This window comes from Eretmochelys imbricata, chromosome 12, assembly GCF_965152235.1.
Source record: "Eretmochelys imbricata isolate rEreImb1 chromosome 12, rEreImb1.hap1, whole genome shotgun sequence".
NCBI lineage: Eukaryota > Metazoa > Chordata > Testudines > Cheloniidae > Eretmochelys > Eretmochelys imbricata.
Genome location: NC_135583.1, coordinates 2,575,344 through 2,601,013, shown reverse-complemented (window position 1 = coordinate 2,601,013; position 25,670 = coordinate 2,575,344). Strand labels below are relative to the sequence as shown.

Sequence of the window (25,670 nt, the reverse complement as noted above, 5' to 3'; positions counted from 1 at the left end):
CATAGCTGTGACTCTGATTTCCCTCCTGTGCAGGTTTTAACCCCCTGGAGGGCATATGTGCTGCAGGTGATACTCCCGGTCAGGGTAAGTGCTTTCTCTGCGTGCGACACTTTGGAGACTGACATAGAATCATAGAATATCAAGGTTGGAAGGGACCTCAGGAGGTCATCTAGTCCAACCCCCTGCTCAAAGCAGGACCAATCCCCAACTAAATCATCCTAGCCAGGGCTTTGTCAAGCCTGACCTTAAAAACCTCTAAGGAAGGAGATTCTACCACCTCCCTAGGTAACCCATTCCAGTGCTTCACCACCCTCCTAGTGAAAAAGTTTTTCATAATATCCAACGTAAACCTCCCCCACTGCAACTTGAGACCATTACTCCTTGTTCTGTCATCTGCTACCACTGAGAACAGTCTAGATCCATCCTCTTTGGAACCCCCTTTCAGGTAGTTGAAAGCAGCTATCAAATCCCCCCTCATTCTTCTCTTCCGTAGACTAAACATCCCCAGTTCCCTCAGCCTCTTCTCATAAGTAATGTGTTCCAGTCCCCTAATCATTTTTGTTGCCCTCTGCTGGACTCTTTCCAATTTTTCCACATCCTTCTTGTAGTGTGGGGCCCAAAACTGGACACAGTACTCCAGATGAGGCCTCACCAGTGTCGAACAGAGGGGAACGATCACGTCCCTCCATCTGCTGGCAGTGCCCCTCCTTATACACCCCAAAATGCCATTGGCCTTCTTGGCAACAAGGGCACACTGTTGACTCATATCCAGCTTCTCGTCCACCGTAACCCCTAGGTCCTTTTCTGCAGAATGGCTGCTGAGCCATTCGGTCCCTAGTCTGTAGCGGTGCATGGGATTCTTCCATCCTAAGTGCAGGACTCTGCACTTGTTCTTGTTAAACCTCATCAGATTTCTTTTGGCCCAATCCTCCAATTTGTCTAGGTCCCTCTGTATCCTATCCCTATCCTCCAGCGTATCTACTTCTCCTCCTAGTTTAGTGTCATCTGCAAACTTGCTGAGGGAGCAATCCACACCATCCTCCAGATCATTTATGAAGATATTGAACAAAACCGGCCCCAGGACCGACTCTTGGGGCATTCCACTTGATACCGGCTGCCAACTAGACATAGAACCATTGATCACTACCCGTTGAGCCCGATGATCTAGCCAGCTTTCTATCCACCTTATAGTGCATTCATCCAGCCCATACTTCTTTAACTTGCTGGCAAGAATACTGTGGGAGACCATGTCAAAAGCTTTGCTAAAGTCAAGGAATAGCATGTCCACTGCTTTCCGCTCTTCCACAGAGCCAGTTATCTCATCATAGAAGGCAATTAGGTTAGTCAGGCATGACTTGCCCTTGGTGAATCCATGGTGATTGTTCCTGATCACTTCCCTCTCCTCTAAGTGCTTCAGAATTGATTCCTTGAGGACCTGCTCCATGATTTTTCCAGGGACTGAGGTGAGGCTGACTGACCAGTAGTTCCATGAGCTGCACTTTTCCCAGGAGCATTAAGCTTTTCATGTATCTGGCATATGACCTTTAAAAGCAAAATGGATGGAAGGTGATCTCTAGTGTGGGGGTGGGTGGGGAAGTAGTGGGGTCATGGGGGGAGTTGGGGAGACAGGTAACCTCTTCCAAAGCTAGGAAACTGCGCAGGTACTAATTTTCCAAGCTACAGCCCAGTCAGCATTCAATCCCACAGGCAGAGTGTGGTGAGAAGGCACCTGGAATATGCACAGTCTATGTCTAGTCCAAACTCCCTCCCCCTGGGGCTTAGCTTTGTTAGGAGTAACACAATAGAAGCCTTGGTCTAAGCTGGGCTGTTCCTAGCATTTCCCTGCAGAACCCTTGATGTCTCTGACCCAGGTCACAGACTCAGAGAATCTCAGGGTTGGAAGGGACCTCAGGAGGTCCCCTAGTCCCACCCCCTGCTCAAAGCAAGACCAATCCCCACCTAAATCATCCCAGCCATGGGTTTGTCGAGCCTGACCTTAAAAACCTCTGAGGATGGAGATTCCACCACCACCCTAGGTAACCCATTCCAGTGCTTCACCACCCTCCTAGTGAAATAGTTTTTCCTAATATCCAACCTAAACCTTCCCCACTGCAACTTGAGACTATTACTCCTTGTTCTGTCATCTGCTACCACTGAGAACAGTCTAGATCCATCCTCTTTCGAACCCCCTTCAGGTAGTTGAAGGCTGCTATCAAATCCCCCCTCGCTCTTCTCTTCTGCAGACTAAATAACCCCAGTTCCCTCAGCTCTCCTCGTAAGTCATTTGCCCCAGCCCCCTAATCATTTTCATTGCCCTCCGCTGGACTCTCTCCAATTTGTCCACATCCCTTTTGTAGCGGGGGGACCAAAACTGGATGCAATACTCCAGGTATGGCTTCACCAGTGCCGAATTGAAGGGAATAATCACATCCCTTGATCTGCTGGCAATGCTCCTACTAATACGGCCCAATATGCCGCTGGCTTTCTTGGCAACAAGGGCACACTGTTGTCTCATCCAGATTCTCATCCACTGTGATCCCCAGGTCCTTTTCTGCGGAACTGCTGCTTAGCTAGTCGATCCCCAGTCTGTAGCGGTGCATGGGATTCTTCCATCCTAAGTGCAGGACTCTGCACTTGTCCTTGTTGAACCTCATCAGATTTCTTTTGGCCCAATCCTCCAATTTGTTTAGGTCACTCTGGACCCTATCCCTACCCTCCAGCATATTTACCTCTCCCCCCAGCTTAGTGTCATCTGCAAACTTGCTAAGGGTGCAATCCACACCATCCTCCAGATCATTAATAAAGATGTTGAACAAAACCAGCCCCAGGACCGACCCCTGGGGCACTCCACTGGATATGAGAATGATTGGGAACAATTTCCAACTTGTCAAGCTCGTTTTGAATTTGAATCCTGTCCTCCAGAGTGTGTGGAACCCCTCCCAGCTTGGTGTCATCTGCTCATGATAAAAGCATACTCCACTCCGCTATCCAAGTCATTGATGAAAATAGTGACTCATACCAGACCCAGGACGGAGCCCCGTGGGACCCCACTAGCGATGTTATGAGTGGTCAGGAGAAGCTGGTACCAACAGTTATTGTGTCAAAGGGCTTTGGCCTAGGCCTGTTGAAGTCACTGGGAACTTTGCACAAGCCCATTACCTGAGTAGCCAGGCAGGCTTCTCATAAAGGCCCCCAACGGCTGAACCTTGCCCAGGAGCACGAGTGATATTGCTGGTCTTGCAATGCATTATGGGCTGGAAAAATCTCACCCACATTGCTCAGCTGGGCCAAACCCACACTCAAGCCTGCTCCTGGCCCCTCTGTGAACACCCTTCATCCCTTGCCCCTTCCCAGAACCAGCATCCCCATGCCCAGCTCCCGCCTTGTCCCTCCCATGAACTACAGCCCCTTGCAGATCCCAGCGCTTTGTGTAGAACTGACTGCTCCTGTAGTTGCATGACATTCCTGATCTCTGCTGCATCAGCAGGAAGAGCGGGAGTCCCAAGGGCAAGTTCTCAGTAGGAAAGTTCAAGGATTTAGACCCTGGCCTCACCCTTTCAACTGCACGAGCACAATCATGAAAGCTCCATTGAGCCCCCAGAATTCTTCCTGCTAAAAGGGAGGAGCGGGGCAGCAGGGGAAGCCACTCTAGGCACTAACACAGCTGGCCTCACATGAAGATGGGAGCTGAGGGAGATGGTCGCTCTCCTTGTCAGCCTGACAAATGCTAACAATGTGGCAGTGAGCAACTCCGCAAAGTTAGCTGTCTGTCAAGCAAAGCGGACAAGGAGGAAGTGCCTGCGGAAGCTGCAGCTGGGTATAAACAAGGGGGCCCTGGCCAGGTGGTGCATCTGTGAGCACTCGGCGTAAACTCATATGCGACTGGGGCGTGCAAACACAATCCCCTGTGTCCAAAGGGAGGGGAGCTGGGGCCAGGTTCCTGGAGCACAACACACGCAGAGCATTGTGTGCAGAGAGGGGCTGAAGAAGGATCTCGAGTTTCTTTTTTAAACTTTCCAAGTTTTTCCCATGCACCCACTGAAATCTCCATCGCCTTTCCCCCGCGGAGGAAGTGCAGCAGGGAGCATAATGGAAAGCAAATGGCTACAGCCTGAGTGATAGCTCTGAGTGGTGTGAACCGCCTAGGTCAGCTCGCCGGCCAGTGACGGGCAAAGCCGGTCATGCCAATGCTGTTCACTATGTCTCCGCTATCAAAGTGTGTGTGAGGGGGGAGAACTGCTCCTGGCCGGTGTGTGCTCTGGTGGCTCCTTGGCATTGTCTCTGGCCCTCTCTCTGTGATGGGGCACAAAGGCCGGGGAGGGGGTGCTGGCTGGCTGAGGGAACAGAAAGGGCTCAGCATTGCTTGCCTTTGCTGAGATGGGGTTTTTGGGGTGTCCCAGAGGGAAGGTGGGGCATGGACACTGACACTCCGGGGTGTGGTGCACCCACCATGCCCATCAGCTGCAGCTGGATTGGTGGGTGCCTCTGGGAGCCGGGCCCTGGGCTCCAGCACACCACCCTGCATGGGAGACTGGCTCCGTGCTGTTGGGGTGGGGGAGTGGGGAGGGAGCTCAGGCTGGGAATTAGGCGTTCGGTTTGAGGTGACTGGAAGGGGGGTCAGGCTGGGGTTGGGGGCCAGGGTGCGGGGGGCCCAACAGGGAGAGTGGGCTGGTGCTGGGATGGATTTAGGACTGTGGGGGGTAGCTTATGTCCCACTGCTGGCAGGGGCAGGACTGGGTTGGACTCCGGCAGGTCGGGCAGCAGGGGCGCTATGCCACACTTCGCCCCTGGCAGCCCGTGTGGTTCACAGCCTGCATGGGGGCTGGGCAGGGGCCTGGCCATGGTCTGACTCTCTTTTTTCCTCAGGTATGGAGCAGCTTCAGCTTCCTGGAGGTGAGAGAGATCGCGATCCAGGAGCCCAGCCTGGTGAGTGCAGCCAGGGGCCACCCCTCAGGACCCAAAGTGACAGCCCATCCCCCCCCATCGGGACAGCTCATCCCTCTCTCATCCCTGGCTGTCAGGACAACTCTCCCCCAGCCACCTTACTGGGACACCCACCCCCATCAGGACAGCCCCAGGATACTCTCCTGCACCCATCCTGTTGGAACACCCCCCCCCCCCCTCCAATCTTATGGGGACATCCCCAGAGACCCTGGCCTGGCAGGGACCTCCTGGGGAAGCCCTGAGTCCGGGCAGATGGAAGGCGCTGCTGCAGAGGGGGAGATCTGGCACTGGCCCGGTGCCCTCCCCAGGGGAGGGACCTGAGTCTGCCCAGGCCAGCGCCTCCCCTGGTGTCCCAGAGCACTGTGAGTTGAGTAGTGCCCTAGAGCCAGGGATGGGAAGGTGCAAACATCCATCCCAAGAGAGCGTTCTCCCCACTGCTGCAAAAAGAGCCAGTCCCTGCCCATGAGCAGCCCTTGGCAGCACCAGTGAGGAGCAGCCTTCCTTCAGTGCTGGGGAGGCAGGACCCCATGGTACCAGGTGCTGGACAAATGCAGAACACAGAGACAGTGGTGCTGGGGTAGGCTTGAGGTCTCTTGCCAACTGTGATGCTGTGGGTAGTTTCCTGCCTCTCTGTGACTCTGTTTTGGTGACATTAACTGAGCTCTAAGATCTAGACTAAATGTTCATTCCTATTTATTGGCTGGCAAACAAAGCCCCTTACTGAAATGCTATCCTTATATTTCCCAGTACCCTTGCCTCTAGGAGCCAGGGTACAGCCCATATAAATCTAGAATCAGTCTGAACAGACCCGTGAGCTGCAAGGTCTGAGTCGCAAAGAGAGGGCTGGCTTTGTTTGTCTGAGTGATGCTACTTTCCAGTGGGACTGGAAAAGCTTCAGCTCCATTTGTCCCTCTAACTTCAGTAGAACAAAAGGGGCTCGTGCATGTTGCAGGTCATGGCACTGTAAAATGTTTGGCAGAAAAATAAGAGAGTTCATGTTGTTATCTTTTCTTGCGTCCACAGCTTCTCCTGTGTTGCAGGGTCTTGGTGTGTGTCATGTGTGTCTAGATTATCCAGGCCAATCCAAATTTAGCTGGAGGGTATGTTAAAACCTGGTAAAGCCTCTTACAGAGGAGATTATGTATCTGGCAAACCTGAACGTTGCCTGACCTGTAAAACAGGCAACATAAGAAAACACCATTCTGAATGCTTTGAATGAAGCCCCAGTCAGACCGCAGCCGCTGTTAGCCAGCACAGTTTGCTATTTGTGTGATTGATGTAAATGTTGCTGCGGCTGTGGATAACCATAGTCTAGAAGTTGCTGCTGTTTGTTGGGAGTTATGTAGTCAGTCCCTTCAGCAATCCGGTTATGTGTTTCACTAGAACCTTGTTTGTGGAGTGGGAAATGGGAAGTCTATTACAAGAATCACATGTATCATTAACAAAGACATTGCTAGAGAGGATTTGCAAAGGATGGTCCCAGGAGTAAAAGAAGGAAGGACTTGGGTGGACTGGAAATGTATATGAGAACTAGAAGAAGTACGTTAGTCAAACATGAGTTATTGGACTCGGTACAGGAGTAAATGGGTAACATTTTGTGGCCTGTGTAGCACAAGGAGTCAAACTAGTTGATCTAATGGTCCCGTGTGGCTTCACAAAGAATTTACTGGACAAAATTCAGATGCAATCTCAGAGTTCAGAGGCTCTGCTCCCTCTGCTATTGGCCTACTGCCCCTGGTGACCCCCCCAGAAAAATAGCAATTGACTTGTCTTACAAAGCTATGGTGAGAATTTGCCAGGCGTAAAATACTCATCATGCTTACCTTGATGACATGTGAAGAACAAATATTTTAGTCATCTGTCAGAAACGTGCGTCCCCAGAGCAGCTAGACTTTGGCAAGGCTGGCCTCTGAGAATTGTGCTTTTCCAGATTAAGTGCAAAGTATTCCTTTGTTTTTCATGTAGCTAATAATCCTCTGAAACAGATTAGCTACAGGAAGACTGGCTTGGACGATTTGCTCCTGGCTTCCGGGGGTTACATTTTCCAGGGGATTCTCCAGGCACTTCCCCTGCCTTTGGGGTTTGCTCCGGTGGGTGAGGTGCTGGAGCTGCGTCTGGAGGCCTGCAGAGAGCAGCAAGAGGTGAATTTATTGGATTTAGTGCAGTCTTGTGAAATCCTCCTGCCCTGCGGGGCCAGTGAGTTATTCTGATGGGCCAATAAAGCATGATTAATTGTTGTCTTTATTCTCATGGCAAGGGATGGGGGCAGAGTGAGAAGATTTCTGTGCCTGGGTTTGTACGTTTTCATGAGAAATTTGCCAAACTGCTGTAGCATAAGGATGATTTAGTTGTTTATTTCCTGATGATACGGCTGCTAGTTTATTTCTGACAGTTTGTTATGGAGGCCCCATTTGCAATCTCACTATTAAGACTGTGTTGAGTTCTCCACTGAAAGCCAGGATTCAGCCAGTTTGTTGTGTATGAAAAATCCTTGTCAAAATTACAGCCCTGGCTTGTTGAGCATGGAATGAATTTTCTCAGAATTTAGTGAATCCATTAATTATGTCAGGAGTTAACATTTAATCTAAAAATGGATCCTTTCATAAATGCGACACCCTGTACCTGACCTTTTTATTTAACCCTAATGCTTTTGGTAACAGGGTAACACTGACTGCAAGTAGTGAAGCCAGGAAGGGGGAAATCAAGTCAGGTGTGTCTTAAAATCAATTTTATCCGGAACCACAAACCAATGGTTATTGCATGGTGTCACAGCAGGGCAGAGTTAAGGTTGTTTGGGTGCCACAGTTGCACATTTCTATCCCTTAACTGGTTTGCATTTCTTTTAAGTTTAGCCTTAACTTAGGATTTCCTGGGTTTATAATACTTTGGCTTTAGAGCATGTACAGTACCTGTAACATATTCTATGCCAAATTGCTGATAAGTTTTCTCAAGCTTAGCGCCATTGAAACTTAGTCTTTGTCTGAGAATTATAAGTAATAACACTAGGGATATTTAGCACAGCAAGAGCTCGCCATCTTAGCACACAGCTTCGCTCATTTGCTCCCTTTGTGGTAGCATCTGAGGGGTTTTATGAAATGTATTTTCTGCTTGCTGCCTCAAATGTCATTCATCTCATCCCCTCAGGTTGTCATAGATACAGATACAGCCTCTTACGCCTTTCGGCTCGTGTCGCTGGACGACTTGGAGCAGGTGGTCAGCCATGTCACCATGTCGCTTAAGAAGGTCTTTCCAGACTCTTCCCCTGGGTAAGGCTGTTCCTGAAACGTTTGGTTAGTGGTTATAATGGGACAGCCTGCCTTGCTGCTGGCGGAGCTCTGATGAGATCTCCGAGAGCTCCCCGACCCTATATTTGCTTGTACAGTAACTCCTTGCTTAACGTTGTAGTTATGTTCCTGAAAAATGCTACTTTAAGCGAAACAATGATGAGGAAATTGGATTCACTTAAAAGAATTAATGTAAATGAGGGGGGGGTTAGGTTCCAGGGAAATGTTTGTACACAGCAATGATGATTGTGAAGCTTGGTTGAAGTGGTGGAGTAAGAGGGTGGGTTATTTCCCAGGGGATGCCTTACTGCTAAATGATGAACTAGCATTCAGCTGAGCCCTCAAGGATTAACGCATTGTTGTTAATGTAGCCTCACACTCTACAAGGCAGCATGAATGGAGGGAGGGGAGACAGCATGGCAGAGAAAGACAGAGACATATACTGTGTATGTGGGAGAGACGTGCATTGCCCCTTTAAGTATGCTGACACCACTCTAAGTACATTGCCCTTTTAAATAGATCAGCAAGTTGAGATAAAAAGAAAAGGAGTACTTGTGGCACCTTAGAGACTAACAAATTTATCTGAGCATAAGATTTCGTGAGCTACAGCTCACTTGAGATAGCAGCTGCTACCAGCAAGCTCCCTCTGTCCTGAGCCCTGTCCTGAACCAACCCCGGCTCTGTGGAGATGGGCTAAAGGAGCAGGGGGGGCAGGAGCAGGGGGGAGTGGGACACCCTGACATTAGCACCCTTCCCCTCCCAACTTCCACAGCAAGCAGGCGGCTCCCAGGAGTGGCTCCCAGGCAGAGGGCAGGAGCAGCACACAGCGGTGTGGGGAGGGACAGCTGAAGTGCCCGGCAATTGTTAGCCTGCTGGGCGGCTGCCCCACAGGGAACTTAGGGGAGCAGGGAGCTGCTAGGGGGGCTGCTGGTCCACCCTGGTTCCAAGCCTCCGCAGCTCGCTGCAACGGGCTGCTCTTCCTGCCAGCAGTGGACAAAGCAGGCGGCTGCCAAACAACGTTCTAAGGGAGCATAGCACAACTTTAAACGAGTATGTTCCCGAATTGATCAGCGAGGTAACAATGAAACAGTGTTAACTGGGACAACGTTAAGTGAGGTGTTACTGTACAGAATTTAAATTTGGGGCCAAATGTATGTGTGTTACAATGTTCCTCTAGTACAAAGGCAGTTGGGCTAGTGGATAGAGCCCTGGACTGGGTTCTATTCCTGGCTCCGCCACTGGCCTGTTGGGTGATCTTGGGCAACTCACTTCACCACTCTGCGCCTCAGTTTCCCCAACTATAAAATGGGGATAATGATACAGCTCTCCTCTGTAAAGTGCTTTGAGATCTGCTAACGGAAAAGTGCTAGATAGGAGCTAGGGATTATAAAAAAGAACGCATAAAGGGTATGCAGGATTACAAAGTAAATTCATATGAAGTGTTCCTAATAGAGTAAGCTCACCTGTTTCCAGTCAATATAGCCAATATGTAGGATTGAGAATGTTTTCTACCTAGCACCCCATTTCTTACCCTGGATTATTTTTCATAGAAAACTGCTCAAAAACTATCCCCCCAGTTTGTTCGAGAGAATTCGAAGGATAACAGACTCCCTGGAGGAAATGCTGCAGAATAACCAAGGACCCTGTGGTAATCAGACTGTGCTTTGTGCACGTACATCACAGAAAAGAGAAATACTGTGAAGAGCCCTCACACACCAGGGGTTGCGAGACTTAGTGGCTTGGGGTGGAGTTTTCAAAAGCTCTGTTGACTTCAGTGGAAGCAGAGCTAGGGGAATGCAAAGTGCTTTTGGAAAAATCCCACCTTTGCTGTACAGCAATTAACTTCCATCAGGAAGAAAATAAGTGATAGCTAACACTAGTGCCTGCAGCCATCTGCACGTTAGGCACGGTGCATAACCTTGGCAGGAATCTGACCATTTGGAGTAGCTCTGGCCATTGTCATAAGGTGGGAAAAATATTTACATGACATTGGCACCAGTCCTGCAAACACTTCCCTAAATATTGTATTCCCACGAGTAGCCCCACTGAAGTCAGTTGCGTGTCTGAGGCAGGGTTCCTGTGGGGAAAAAATTGTATGTGACCATGTAATTAAAGGTTACCCCATGATTACACACAAGGGGGCATCATTAATGTTGCCTGTGCATTTCCTAACTTTTCCAGACTTAGCTTTGCAGTCTTTTTTTTATATATATTGCAATATTTTCTCCTATAATTTATATAAGAAAAAGTTTGTAAATGGAATTCTGTGATCAAAACATTCTGATTTAAAATCTTTTAGCCTGAGAAGTTTGTGTATTACAAATAATGTCTTGGTCCAGTAAAAGAGATTAGATAACAATGAAAGAAAGAATCAAGATAAGTAATTAATGAGTCAGTCAGCACCAAACAGAGAGGCACCCAATCCATGATTCAGCATTGTGCTGGGAGAAGCGAGGGTTTAATTGGACTTTTAATTCTAGCCCTCTCTTTTCTGGATTCCAAACTGTATTAGTTTCTATCCTTCCCCAAATGTCCTTTTTTCTCTTTCTACATTCCCTCCATGAGCTGCTGCTAACGTTTCTGTCAATATAATCTTCCATTTGTAGGTGGGTTTTCGGAGACATATGCTGCTTTATGTGACTACAACGGCTTTACCTTCAGAGAGGAGATCCAGTGGGTAAGCTTGTATGGAAGCAATTTTAACAGGTCATTTTAAGGTCATAACGTTAGGGGAGTTATCAGATGGGTTTTGTACCTATCTGAAACAACACCTGCTGTCTCTCCAGTGGGTTATAAGCTATCCTTTGGGGGGCACAAGGGGGAGAGGGCTACGTTTTTGTTTAATTTAGGCAAATTTTGCCCCCTTCGCTTGTAGTGGAGTGTGCTTGCATGATTGTCAAGGAAATCTCAGCAGCAACACCAGTCACTAAATAATCAGCATTGGAAATTACATTGCACCGTTTGCACTGGAGAGATACAGCTGGACAAAGGGAGCCAAGCAGATGAAAATGCTGTATAACAGCATGTGAGAGGATCTCATGAAACCTCCTGAAAATAACTTCATATTAGGTGGGATGTGAGCTCTGTCCAGGGGCTTGGGAACTGGCTGAAGAGCAGTAAATTCCCTGTAAGGAGCTGGGAGGAGGTGCCTAACGACATGGTGCCAAGATCCGTGGGAGGTCGTCTTTTTAGCATCTTTGTTAACTGTCTGGAAGCATGGAACCTTCACCCCACTCGAGATGATACTAAAGACGTTGCAAACAGCAATGTGGAAAGAACAATAATTCAAAGGGCTCTGAAATCTAGGAAGAAAATAGGCAAGTGAGATTGAAACCAAGAGAGATTTTTAACTGTTGCCCAAACTATCAAGGGATGCGGTGAACTCTCCATGTCTTGATGTCTTCAGTTCCAGGCTGGCTGCCTCTCTGGAAGATGTGCTTTAGTCCAACACAAAGACTCAATACTGGGGTAGCTGGGTGTTACACGGGGGTCCAAGTAGATGATCTAATGGTCCCTCCTGGCTGTATGCATCATAATAGTTCTGGGGAAGAATTACATGGAACAGATCCTTGTGGGCAGGGAGGTCCATGGAAAAAGAGCTGGGTGTGATCAGGAAGAATCAGGTTAGACCCAGCTTTGTAAGGCAACATGTTGGGTATAAAAGAACTGTGGCATGGCATTTAGGGCTGCGTGCCCTCCATCTAGGAGGGAGATGGCAGCCCTGCCCCTTGCGGTCTGTGTCCGTTTTCAAGCTACTTTGGGCCATCCAGCTAGCAGCAAGCTGATGCTCAGCGAAAGGAGAGAACAGATGAAGGGGTTGATTTGATAAGAGATTAAATGAACTCCATCACAGTATTTCATAACGTGCTGACTAAAGACGGAGGGTGAAGCCTTTGGGGTGAAATTGAACAAAGGGAAACTGAGGCTGACTATGAGGGGAAAGTGTCCCAGTGCTGTGAGATCGGTTGAAGTGTGGAGGAGCCATTCGAGGCCAGCAGGCAGCAGTGAGGAGTCCTCAGGCTTCAGCCTTTCTTTTTTGGGAACGTCTTCAGAGACATCTCCTCCTCCTCCTCCTTCTCCTTCTCATCCTTCCAGCTAGTCCAGGCAGCTTTCAGAGCAGCAATGCCCTGCGTGTCGTGGGGACATGGCTGGGCCCAATCCTTGGCAAGGCCCTATCCCTAAAATGAATCCCCCAGTCACTGGGCATACTCCTGCCGTCCCCCTGCCCCAGCCCAGGAGGCTTATGGCCAGGGGTGAAAGTAAAACACAGGACTTACTGGTTTGGGGTCCAGTGCCTCTGGCGGAAGGGGCAGGGGTTGGGGGGTCAGCATTCCCCAGCCAGCCCATCTGCGCTGCCTGGCCCACACCGCCCAGGGCTCCAGCGGCGGTTTAAAGAGCGGTGGCGAGTGTCAACGACGTTAAAGCGCTTCTGTGGTAGTGCTTTAAAGTCAGCTGGGTACGAGCCGGTACCGGTGGCCACTTTTTACTGGTACACCGTACTGGCCCGTACCGGCTTCCTTGCACCCCTGCTTACGGCACAGGCTAGGCCTCAAGTGGGCCTTGAAGAGTTTTATGATGATCAGTGTCTGAGGCCTTCCCTCTTTGTGGCCAAGGCCAAAGAGCTTCATGCCTAGACACCAGCACTTGACCCGGGTCTCCCTCAGCAGCCAGATCTTCTCTTAGAGATTCAGGTGCCCACAAAGAAAGGGGCCCAACCTCACAGAGATCAGATGCCCTCATGTTGGCCAGCTCGACACGGTTGGTCTGTGGCAGGCGCATTCTTCAGACTCCAAGTGGCTGATCTGTGACTTTTTTATGTTGGAGGGAGGTTGGTGGGGATAGTGGGTGTATCAGGGATGGGTTTCCCTTCCTTTGCTGTAACTTCTCACTGCTGGCTGCTTCCCCACTCAGGAGGGTCAGTGGATGGTCTTGTCCCCTGCAGAGAGCTACCTCTTCTCTCTGCTAATTCCTCTTCTCCTAGAAAGCCCAGCAGGTGATCCAGCCGTACTCTGGGACCTCTGCTCTCTTGCTCTGAAATAGCCCCGGTTTTTGTTCTCTCTCCTATGTTCCCATGAGTGTTAAATGCAGCTCTGGATGATGTGATTGTGGAGAGCTCGTGCAGCCTGGTTGATAGCTCTGCTGCTGCCCCCGAGCCTGCTCGGGTGAGAACTCCCCTCTTTCAAGGGGTGCTGGGTCAGCTTTCCAGGAGGAGGTCAAGAACGTCCTGTGGTGTGATGTCTGGCGAATGCAGACCATTCGAAGCTGACGCTCAGCATGTGTCCTGACCAGCGCCATGTTGCGCTGTAATCCTGCCTTGCAGCATTTCTCTGGGCTAATATGCTAACCTGTCTGTCTGTTAGGATGTGGACAATATCTACCACAGCCAAGACTGCCGAGAGTTCAACCTGTTGGACTTCGCTCACCTAGAGAGCAGGTGAGTTGCTGCTGAAATCTGTGATCAAGATCATGCAAGACAAAGACGAGTAGCAAAATATGTTGTACTTGTAGCTACCCTGAGAATATCATTATACACAGTGGCCGGCGGCCCTTTTAGCTAAATGTGCCTGCAGAGCAGCATTTCCAAGTGGATTTGTACAGTACTCTGAAAAGTGACTCTCTATAAAACTGGCCTCTTCGTACTCCCAGGCTGGCTCCTCATGTGTATTGGAGTCCAGTCAACTGGCTTTAGTGACTGAGGGCTGGTCTACATGCAAACTGGCCTGGAAATAATGAAATGGGGTAATTCACCCCTTTGTATTTTCGCGTGATTCTGTCTGTGCGCACTCTTAGCTCAATCTGTGTGTGTCTTATTTGGATTTAGTTTTGTCAGTGGGGAAAAATAAGATTTAAAATCTTTTGTTTTTTTTCCACTGACAAACTAAATAAAAGGAGGACACTCGTCAGCTGAACTAAGAATGTCCACATGCAAAATTGCCCCAAAAGAACAAAAGCTGTGAGTTACTTTGAGTTATTCTGGTGCCAGTTTGTTTGTAAACAAGCCCTAAGATAAATGTTTGTTGTTCTTTTTACTCTGGTTATCTCTACAGGGCCAGTCCAGCCATGGGAGAGTAGAAGTGTGAATCAGCATCATTAATTTGCCAAGGTGCCTGTTAGATTTTCAAGCGGCAATTTAACAAGCTCTGTTTACTAATTTGATAAATGCCGCTACTGGGATGGAATTGAAAAAGGATAACCCCTTTTCATAATAATAAGGAACGCTAGAGGAGCTCTTTCATTGGCAGGTCTCAAAGTGCTTTACAGAGGACTCAGGGCCACCATACTTATTTTAGCGATGGGGGAAGTCACAGTCTCACAAGGTCACCCAGCAAGCCAATAGCCCAGCCAGGAATAAAACCCAGGTCTCCCACGTCACAGTCCGTTGCTTTACCCATTAGGCAACACTGCTTAGCACAGTACTTTTACTGAGTTCAGGGAGCACTCATTTGCTAATGTTAGGTTCCTTTCTGTGCTGCTTTTGATAGTACTTTTCAAATCAGGGCACTTGGTTGCTCTTAGCCAGTCAATAGGATTTTTAATTCACCAAGAATCACTTAGGTCTGCAATTAGTAGGTTTATAGATCAAGTTGATAGACATAAAATATTTGAAGCCTGTACCATGTGCAAAATATACATGCACGCTAGTGAGCAATTAACACCGACCGGTGTCGAGGCCCAGGGGCCAGCAGCTGTATACAGGAACAATACTAATCACTAGTCTTTCAGTTGTTCTGCTACTTCTGTTGATATCCAGTAGATGGCGCAGGTGTATAGTAGACTCCTTTGATCCTGTTGTTATCGGAGGCTTTTTATGTTTCATTCATCTCAAGGGTTGTATTATGTAAGCGGGGGAATGGTCCCGCTATTGTGGGGAACTTTTCTGTCTTACACGCTACCCCGGTGAAGTGGGCTAGCAAAAGGGATCTGAGTCCTCGCTCCCACTCCCTATACCCAGAAGCCTGCCTGACCTCAAGGGCTCCCCTTCCACTCTCCTGTGTGGCAGAGTCCTCGTAACCCCAACAAGGCTGGGCCCAGGATTCCTGGGGGGCTCGACCCCCAATCTTGTCATGGTCACCTAGGACAGAGGCTAGGGTGTCCCCACTCTGGGGTGCTCTCTCTGCACTGGACACTTCCCTGATCATTACCTACAGTTCAAAGCAAATACCATTTATTAAACAGCAATCAATTAAAAAAAAAAAAGGAATAACTGGGAAATGTTAAAGGAAAACCCATCACCCTGCTCTTTGGCATGGGGACACCACAACCAGCGTCTCTGGGATGTCAGGGAAGTTCAGTCTGTTCCTCACACGTCCCAGGCTTCCTTCTCAGGCCCTGGCCGTGCTGCAGAGATGCTGCGGGTCGGACACTCGCTCTGGCAGTGGCTACACACCCTCAGGCTTTAGGTGGCAGGACCCTTCTTCCCAGTGTCAGCACCCCTGTCGGGGTTACGATCCCACTCCGAGTCTGGCCTGCCAGGCCTCTTGGCTGGGCTGTCTCCCTGCACTGAGCCCGCTGCCCAGGGTCCCCCTCACTCTCCCCAGCTGCTCACCGCACCTGGCTCCAGACTGCTCCAGCCCGAGCCTCAGCTCCAGCTCCACCACTCTGCCTCAGCACAGCTGCTGCTGCTGCTCTGCCTCCAGCTCCCTGGGCTGCTTCTCTGGCCCCTCTGGCTCTGGTTGCTGCAGCTCTGCTCCCAGCGCACATCTGCTCTGTGGGCTGCTTCTGGGACTGCTCCCAGCACTGAATCATAGAATCATGGGCACCACCAAAAAACCCCTGGGCAGGTCACCTCATCCTACCAAACCAAGCAGTGCTGGGTCTCAGAGAGGCTTACATGGAAGACCCCACTCCTTCATGGAGGTAAGATCCATTTACTAATAGACTCATAGAATCATAGACTTTAAGGTCAGAAGGGACCATTATGATCATCTAGTCTGACCTCCTGCACAACGTAGGCCACAGAATCTCGCTCACCCATTCCTGTAACAAACTAATCTATGTCTGAGCTATTGAAGTCCTCAAATTGTGGTTTAAAGACTTCAAAGTGCCAGAGAATCCTACAGCAAGCGACACGTGCCCCACACCTCAGGGGAAAGCGAAAACCCCCTGGGGCCTCTGCCAATCTGCCCTGGAGGAAAATTCTTTCCCAACTCCAAATATGGCGATCAGCTAAACCCTGAGCATGTGGGCAACACTCACCAGCCAGACACCCAGGAAAGAATTCTCTGTCATAACTCAGATCCCACCCATCTAACATCCCATCACAGACCATTGGGCATATCTACCGCTAGTAGTCAAAAATCAATTAATTGCCAAAATTAGGCTATCCCATCATACCATCCCCTCCATAAACTTATCAAGCTTAGTCTTGAAGCCAGATATGTCTTTTGCCCCCACGGCTTCCCTTGGAAGGCTGTTCCAGAACTTCACTCCTCTGATGGTTAGAAACCTTCATCTAATTTCAAGTCTAAACTTCCTGATGGCCAGTTTATATCCATTTGTTCTTGTGTCCACATTGGTACTGAGCTTAAATAATTCTTCTCCCTCCATGGTGTTTATCCCTCTGATATATTTATAGATAGCAATCATATCTCCCCTCAGTCTTCTTTTGGTTAGGCTAAACAAGCCAAGGTCTTTGAGTCTCCTTTCATAAGACAGGTTTTCCATTCCTCGGATCATCCTAGTAGCCCTTCTCTGTACCTGTTCCAGTTTGAATTCATCCTTCTTAAACATGGGAGACCAGAACTGCACACAGTATTCCAGGTGAGGTCTCACCAGTGCCTTGTATAACGGTACTAACACCTCCTTATCTCTACTGGAAATACCTCACCTGATGGATCCCAAGACCGCATTAGCTTTTTTCACGGCCTTATCACATTGGCGGCTCATAGTCATCCTGTGGTCAACCAATACTCCGAGGTCCTCCTCCTCCTCTGTTACTTCCAACTGATGCATCCCCAATTTATAACAAAAATTCTTGTTATTAATCCCTAAATGCATGACCTTGCACTTTTCACTATTAAATTTCATCCTATTACTATTACTCCAGTTTACAAGGTCATCCAGATCTTCCTGTAGGATATCCTGGTCCATCTCTGTATTGGCAATACCTCCCAGCTTCGTGTCATCCGCAAACTTTATTAGCACATTCCCGCTTTTTGTGCCAAGGTCAGTAATAAAAAGATTAAATAAGATTGGTCCCAAAACCAATTCCTGAGGAACTCCACTAGTAATCTCCTTCCAGTCTGACAGTTCACCTTTCAGTGTGACCCCTTGTAGTCTCCCCTTTAACCAGTTCCTTATCCACCTTTCAATTTTCATACTGATCCCCATCTTTTCCAATTTAGCTAATAATTCCCCATGTGGAACTGTATCAAATGCCTTACTGAAATTGAGGTAAATTAGATCCACTGAGTTTCCTTTGTCTAAAAAATCTGTTATCTTCTCAAAGAAGGAGATCAGGTTGGTTTGGCACGATCTACCTTTTGTAAAACCATGTTGTATTTTGTCCCAATTACCATTGACCTCAATGTCCTTAACTACTTTCTCGCTCAAATTTTTTTTCAAGACCTTGCATACTACAGATGTCAAACTATCAGGCCTGTAGTTACCTGGATCACTTTTTTTCCCTTTCCTAAAAATAGGAACTACATTAGCAATTCTCCAGTCGTATGGTACAACCCCTGAGTTTACAGATTCATTAAAAATTCTTGCTAATGGGTTTGCAATTTCATGTGCCAGTTCCTTTAATATTCTTGGATGAAGATTATCTGGGCCCCCCGATTTAGTCCCATTAAGCTGTTCGAGTTTGGCTTCTACCTCAGATGTGGTAATATCTACCTCCATATCCTCATTCCCATTTGTCGCCCTACCATTATCCCTAAGCTCCTCATTAGCTTCATTAAAGACTGAGGCAAAGTATTTGTTTAGATATTGGGCCATGCCTAGATTATCCTTAACCGCCACTCCATCCTCAGTGTTTAGCGGTCCCACTTCTTTCTTTGTTTTATTCTTATTTATATGGCTATAGAACCTTTTACTATTGGTTTTAATTCCCTTTGCAAGGTCCAACTTGTCATGGCTTTTGACCTTTCTCACTTTATCCCTACATGTTCTGGCCTCAATAAGGTAGCTTTCCTTGCTGATCCCTCCCATCTTCCACTCCCTGTATGCTTTCTGCTTTTCCTTAATCACCTCTCTGAGATGCTTGGTCTACAACTTCTGCCTATGAATTTTTTCCCCTTTCTTGGGATGCAGGCTTCCAATAGTTTCTGCAACTTTGATTTGAAATAATTCCAGGCCTTCTCTGCCTTTAGATACACAAGTTCTTCAGTCCAATCCACTTCCCTAACTAATTTCCTTGATTTTTTAAAGTTAGCCCTTTTGAAATCAAAAATCCTAGTCACAGATCTGTTTTTGTTTATCCTTTCATTTTGTTTCAACTGAATTAGCTCATGATTGCTCAAACCAAGGTTGTCCCCTACAACCATTTCTTCTATGAGGTCCTCACTACTCACCAAAACCAAATCTAAAATGGCATCCCCTCTGTTGGTTCAGCAACTACTTGGTGAAAGAATCCATCAGCTACTGCATTCAGGAAAATCTGAGCCTAGTACTTGTCCTCCAGTCTATATCTGTGAAGTTAAAGTTTCCATTGATCACATAATTCCCATTAGTATTTACTTCATTAAAAACATTAAAGAGGTCTCTATCCATATCCAAATTAGATCCTGGCTGTCTGTAGCACACCCCAAGCACTATCCCAGGGCAGGCTCTAGTAGCTTTCTTCCACAATGTGATTTTTGCCCAGACAGACTCTGTCTTATCCTTTCCATCACTTCTGATTTCTTTACCGTCTATCTCATAATTGATATACAATGCTACTCCACCACCTTTGCCTTTATTTCTGTCTTTCCTAAACAGCACATACCCTTCAATACCTGTAGTCCAGTCATGACTCCTATTCCACCATGTTTCTGTTATCCCTATAATATCTGGTTTCACTTCATGCATCAGTAACTCTAGTTCATAGAATCATAGAATATCAGGGTTGGAAGGGACCTTAGGAGGTCATCTAGTCCAACCTCCTGCTCAAAGCAGGACCAATCCCCAACTAAATCATCCCAGCCAGGGCTTTATCAAGCCTGACCGTAAAAACTTCAAAGGAAGGAGATTCCACCACCTCCCTAGGTAATGCATTCCAGTGCTTCACCACCCCTCTAGTGAAAAGTTTTTCCCTAAACCTCCCCCACTGCAACTTGAGACCATTAGTTCTTGTTCTGTCATCTGCTGCCACTGAGAACAGTCTAGATCCATCCTCTTTGGAACCCCCTTTCAGATAGTTGAACGGAGCTATCAAATCCCCCATCATTCTTCTCTTCCGCAGACTAAACAATCCCAGTTCCCTCAGCCTCTCCTCATAAGTCATATGTTCCAGTCCCCTCATCATTTTTGTTGCCCTCCGCTGGATGTTTTCCAATTTTGTCACATCCTTCTTGTAGTGTGGGGCCCAAAACTGGACATAGTACTCCAGATGAGGCCTCACCAAAGTCGAATAGAGGGGAATGATCATGTCCCTCGATCTGTTGGCAATGTCCCTACTTATACATCCCAAAATGCCATTGACCTTCTTGGCAACAAGGGCACACTGTTGACTCCTATCCAGCTTCTCGTCTGCTGTAACCCCTAGGTCCTTTTCTGCAGAACTGCTGCCTAGCCATTTGGTCCCTAGTCTGTAGCGGTGCATGGGATTCTTCCATCCTAAGTGCAGGACTCTGCACTTGTCCTTGTTGAACCTCATCAGATTTCTTTTGGCCCAATCCACCAATTTGTCTAGGTCCCTCTGTATCCTATCCCTACCCTCCAGCGTATCTACCTCTCCTCCCAGTTTAGTGTCATCTGCAAACTTGCTGAGGGTGCAATCCACGCCATCCTCCAGATCATTAATGAAGATATTGAACAAAACCACCCCAGGACCAACCCTTGGGGCACTCCACTTGATACCGGCAGCCAGCTAGACATGGAGCCATTGATCACTACCTGTTGAGCCCGACGATCTATCCACCTTTCCATCCACCTTATAGTCCATTCATCCAGGACATACTTCTTTAATTTACTGGCAAGAATACTATGGGAGACCGTGTCAAAAGCTTTGCTAAAGTCAAGGAATAACATGTCCACTGCTTTCCCTTCATCCACAGAGCCAGTTATCTCATCATAGAAGGCAATTAGATTAGTTGGGCATGACTTGCCCTTGGTGAATCCATGCTGACTGTTCCTGATCACTTTCCTCTCATGTAAGTGCTTCAGGATTGATTCCTTGAGGACCTGCTCCATGATTTTTCCAGGGACTGAGGTGAGGCTTACTGGCCTGTAGTTCCCCAGATAACGCCTTCTTCCCTTTTTTAAAAGATGGGCGCCATGTTAGCCTTTTTCCAGTTGTCTGGGACCTCCCCCGATCGCCATGAGTTTTCCAAGATAATGGCCAATGGTTCTGCAATCACATCCGCCAACTCCTTTAGCACTCTCGGATGCATTGCATCTGGCCCCATGGATTTGTGCTCGTCCAGCTTTTCTAAATAGTCTTGAACCACTTCTTTCTCCACAGAGGGCTGGTCACCTCCTCCCCATGCTGTGCTGCCCAGTGCAGCAGTCTGGGAGCTGACCTTGTTTGTGAAGACAGAGGCAAAAAAAGCATTGAGTACATTAGCTTTTTCCACATCCTGTGTCATTAGGTTGCCTCCCTCATTCAGTGGGACAATCAGTGGATTCTTTCTTGCTCCCGTTAGGATCCTCTTCAGCCTTAAGTCCACATCCCGTATCTTAGCACCCAGCAGACAGCACCCCCTTCTGTTCTCTGGATCAGCTCTGGTTACAGGCCTGTATATCCTTCTCAGTAAGGAGTCCCCAGTCACGTAGATCTGCCTTTTCCTGGTGATGGTGTGATTCTCTGGTCTATCCCCTGTTCCCTCTGGCTGCAAGTCCTCTTGATTCCTATTCTTCCTTGCAATCCTATGCAACCCATCCCGTATCCTCCTGGGGCTCATATTTGGTGTTGTTATCTCCATTGACTCTTCCCCTCTTCCTATAGGACTAGCTGCTCTTCTCTTCTTCCTTGCCCTCTCACCTTCAGTGACCACCTGCTTCATTTTCCAACTCCACAAACCTGTTCCCGAGTTCTATTTCTCCTTCACTAGCCCTTCTTTTCCTCTGGTTTTCTTAGTCACATGCTTCCACTGTTCACTTTCCTCACCCAGCAGTCTCCTCTCAGAGTTCTTTGGTCCTGCTTCCATCTGCAAGTCTGAGCTTTTCCCTTCAGCCTCCTCACGTCTTTGCTCCATCATCCCCTTGAACCCCCTTCTAAACTCAACCAGAGTTTCCACCTGCATCTCCAATCCTCGGATCTTCTGTTCCATCAGCTCTATCAGGCGGCACTTCATGCAGACGAAACTCTTTTCAGGTCCCCCCTCCAGGATCATGGACATACCACAGCTTCCACATGCCAACATCTCCATTGTGTCTTCCACTGCCTGGGTACCTCCCACTGCTGCCTCTGTGTCTGTCACAGCCTTCCCACCTAAGTCCTGTTAGTCCGGGAAACACAAACCAAACCAAACCACCACCACTCACAGCAGAACAAACCCCCAGTGAGAACCACAACGCTGCCAGATCACCACCCCCCCTTCACTAGCCTGTCTGTTCCTCTGCCTGGCTCTCCTAGTCTTCCCCCCAAACTCCCCTGTTTACAGCTCTGTGTGCTGGCTCCTGGGCTGCTTTTCTGGTTCTCTCTGGCCAGCACGGTTCTGCTCCCCAGACCAGCTTGGGCCCCGGCTCTCTCCTTACCTCAGCCCCACTCTGTCTGGCCCAGACAATAGCTCACACGGAGGACAGGACCCCCCTGGCCTCCTGACTCCCGCATTAGCCTGCCCACCCTGTCCATCAGGCTGACCTGGAGCACTGGCCTCTCCCTATCGCCCTGGGGACTGTCAGTCTCCCGGTCCTGACTTCCCATCGACCCTTCCCCTTTCTTTTGGTACTGGGAGCTAGCAACCAAACCCCCCCACTGAGTTTTAGTAAGGGGACAACAGTCCACTTACAATTAGTGTATTACCCAGAAAATTAATTGGAATTTCTCCCTTCCCTGCCCTATTTTTTAGCAATTTCTTTCCACTGGTTAGATGCACATACCTGTCTGTGTTCCTTTTCCTTCTTGCGCCATACAATTGATGTCATTTGCAGAGCGCCCCAGTCGGTTTAGAAAGAAAAGCAGTTCCTCTGTATTTAGTAGATATGGTCTATACCTTCTTTACCTATATTGGATACCTTTAATTTCACATCCTTTAGGGCTGACAGCAAAAGGGGACATTATAGTGAAGGAACTGGACAGATTATTTACCTATAGAGAGACAGATCTGATTAATAAGGCAGACAAATATGCAGTTTTTAACCTTTCACATTTGTCTTTTTCGGCTGTCACATCTAAAGGATGTGAAATTAAAGGTGTCTGATATATACACCAATAGTATAGTTCTGCTATACATATATGAATGACTTCTTTGTGGGATCCAGAAGTTTTGACCCCAGAGCCTACAGCTTTCTGGGTCATACAGTGAGCTATTTCTGACTTTCATCCCTCTCTAAAACCTGATGAACTCCTGGAACACAACGGGCCATATGCAGAGGCAAACAGGGCATAGCCGCCTTTGTCATCCTTTGGCTGGTTTTTTGGAGTCGGAGGGAAAGAGGCTATTGCTAGATTTAAAAAACCCACATACAAGAATTAAGGTTCAAGAATAACCTTGAGGTCCAGTTTAAAGGTTACAAGCAAAACAAAAGCATTTGGGGTTAGCACAGAGGAGTTCACAAGCTATAAAGAAATAAAAGGGATAAACCTAATCCCATCTTCCTAGACATTTCCTGATCTACTTATATATCTGGGGGTTTCAAATGAGTAGTCTCTAGGTATGATTTAGATGATTTTTCATACCTGGCCCCAAGTTTCTTACAGCATAGTTCCAGCCCTGTCTCTGCTTCTCTCCGAGAACAACAACAGAGAGACAAAGGGGAAGTTTTTTCCCTATTTTAAAAAGTTCTAGCCTTCCCATTGGCTCTTTTGGTCAGGTGCCCACTCCCTTCCTTCTACCTATGCAGGGAGACTTTTTAACCCTTTACAGGTAAAGCAAGTAGTGAACAACTACTAACAGGGATTTTATAGCTAACTGGCTGGCTGCGTGCCATAAAAGGGAGATACCCACCTCCCCCCTCGGTCATTTATCACTGCTGTTAAGCAATTAAAAACCTTAAGTGCAATTAATCACGCTCTTGAACAATAATAGGTATACCTTTTATTTAAATATTTTTGAATGTTTTCTACATTTTCAAATGTATTGATTTCAATTACAACACAGAATACAAAGTGCACAGTGCTCACTTTATATTTATTTTTTATTACAAATATTTGCTCTAAAAAAACCGAAAGAAATAGTATTTTTCAATTTTGCTAATACAAGTACTGTGGTACAATCTCTTTATCATGAAAGTTGAACTTACAAATGTAGAATTATGTATGAAAAATAACTGCATTCAACAATTAAACAATGTAAAACTTTAGTGCCTACATGGCCACTCAGTCCTACTTCAACCAATCACTCAGACAAACAAGTTTGGTCACAATTTGCAGGAGATAATGCTGCCCACGTCTTGTTTACAAAGTCACCTGAAAGTGAGAACAGGCATTCACATAGCACTTTTATAGCTGGCATTACAAGGTATGTACGTGCCAGATATGCTAAACATTCATATGTTCCTTCAGGCTTCAACCACCATTCCAGAGGATATGTGTCCGTGCTGATGACGGGTTCTGCTCAATAACGATCCAAAGCAAAGCGGACCGACGCACATTCATTTTCTTCATCTAAGTCAGATGCCACCAGTAGAAGGTTGATTTTCTTTTTCGGTGGTTCGGGTTCTGTAGTTTCCATATCTGAGTGTTGCTCTTTTGAGACTTCTGAAAGTATGCTCCATACTTCGTCCCTCTCAGATTTTGGAGAACACTTCAGATTTTTAAACCTTGGGTCGACTGCTGTAGCTATTTTTAGAAATCTCACATTGGTACTTTCTTTGTGTTTTGTCCAATCTGCTGTGAAAGTTCTTAAAATGAACATGTGCTGGGTCATCATCCGGGACGGCTATAACATGAAACCTAGGGCAGAATGCGGGTAAGACCGAGCAGGAGGTACACAGTTCTCCCCGAAGAAGTTCAGTCACAAATTTAATTAACACATTTTTTTTAATGAGCATCATCAGCATGGAAGCATGTCCTCTGAAATGGTGGATGAAGCATGAAGGGGCATATGAATGTTTAGCATATCTGGCACGTAAATACCTTGCAATGCCAGCTATAAAAGTGCCATGCAAATGCCTGTTCTCACTTTCAGGTGACACTGTAAATAAGAAGCAGGCAGCAGTATCTCCCGTATATGTAAATAAACTTGTTTGTCTGAGCGATTGGCTGAACAAGAAGTAGGACTGAGTGGACTTGCAGGCTCCAAAGTTTTACATTGTTTTGGTTTTGAGTGCAGTTATGTAACAAAAAAAATCTACATTTGTAAGTTACACTGTCATGATAAAGAGATTGTATGAGGTGAATTGAAAAGTACTATTTTGTTTATCCTTTTTACAGTGCAGATATTTGTAATAAAAATAATATAAAGTGAGCACTGTACACATTGTATTCTGTAGTAGAAATCAATATATTTGAAAAAGTAGAAAAACATCCAAAAAAATTTAATAAATTTCAATTGGTATTCTGTTGTTTAACAGTGCGATTCATTTTTCTGAGCTAATTGCATGAGTTAACTGCAATTCATCGACAGCCCTAGTATCTAGTTAAGGCATAGTTAAGATCTCTACCTCTTGCAAGGGGGAACTGGGTTCTGTTCCTGTGGGCCCTACAGGGCCAGCCCTGCCTCAGAGCAGGTGCTGGAGTCTGTTCTGGCCAACACATCATCAACGGAGCTGCTTACTAAATTCCCTTGCAAACCTGCTGAAGAGAATGTGGCCACATGGAGTACGTCTACACTGCAATAAAAGACCGGCTGGCCTGGGTCAGTTGACATGTTGTGCGGGGCTATAAAATTGCAGTATAGATATTCGGGCTCCAGCCAGAGCCTGGACTCTGTGACCTACCCCCTTAGGAGGGTCTGAGAGCCTGGATCCCAAACATTTACACTACTATTTTTAGCCCTGCAGCCTGAGCCCTGTGAGCAGGGGTGAAAGTAAGTCAAGTGACTTACCTGTACACTGAGGCCAGCTCTGGCCCCTGGAAGGGGCGGAGCCTAGCGGAAGGGGCAGGGCTGAGGGAGTCAGAGCCAGCCCCAGCCCACCCTGTAAGGTAAGTGCCCCCTCCCCTCCCACTGGGGTAGCAGCCCGGGGCTCCGGTGGCTA

General features: G+C 47.5%; 1 protein-coding gene across 1 annotated transcript in view; it reads left to right on the top strand.

The window, feature by feature from the left end:
- CARMIL2 (capping protein regulator and myosin 1 linker 2) overlaps nucleotides 1-25,670 on the top strand; it is a 139,302-nt gene that overhangs the window by 4,951 nt on the left and 108,681 nt on the right. Inside the window, exons 3-8 of the mRNA XM_077830718.1 lie at nucleotides 34-84; nucleotides 4,867-4,926; nucleotides 8,089-8,210; nucleotides 9,779-9,876; nucleotides 10,835-10,905; nucleotides 13,589-13,662. Coding sequence (XP_077686844.1) covers nucleotides 34-84; nucleotides 4,867-4,926; nucleotides 8,089-8,210; nucleotides 9,779-9,876; nucleotides 10,835-10,905; nucleotides 13,589-13,662 — 476 coding nt within the window. The remainder of the gene's footprint in view (nucleotides 1-33; nucleotides 85-4,866; nucleotides 4,927-8,088; nucleotides 8,211-9,778; nucleotides 9,877-10,834; nucleotides 10,906-13,588; nucleotides 13,663-25,670) is intronic.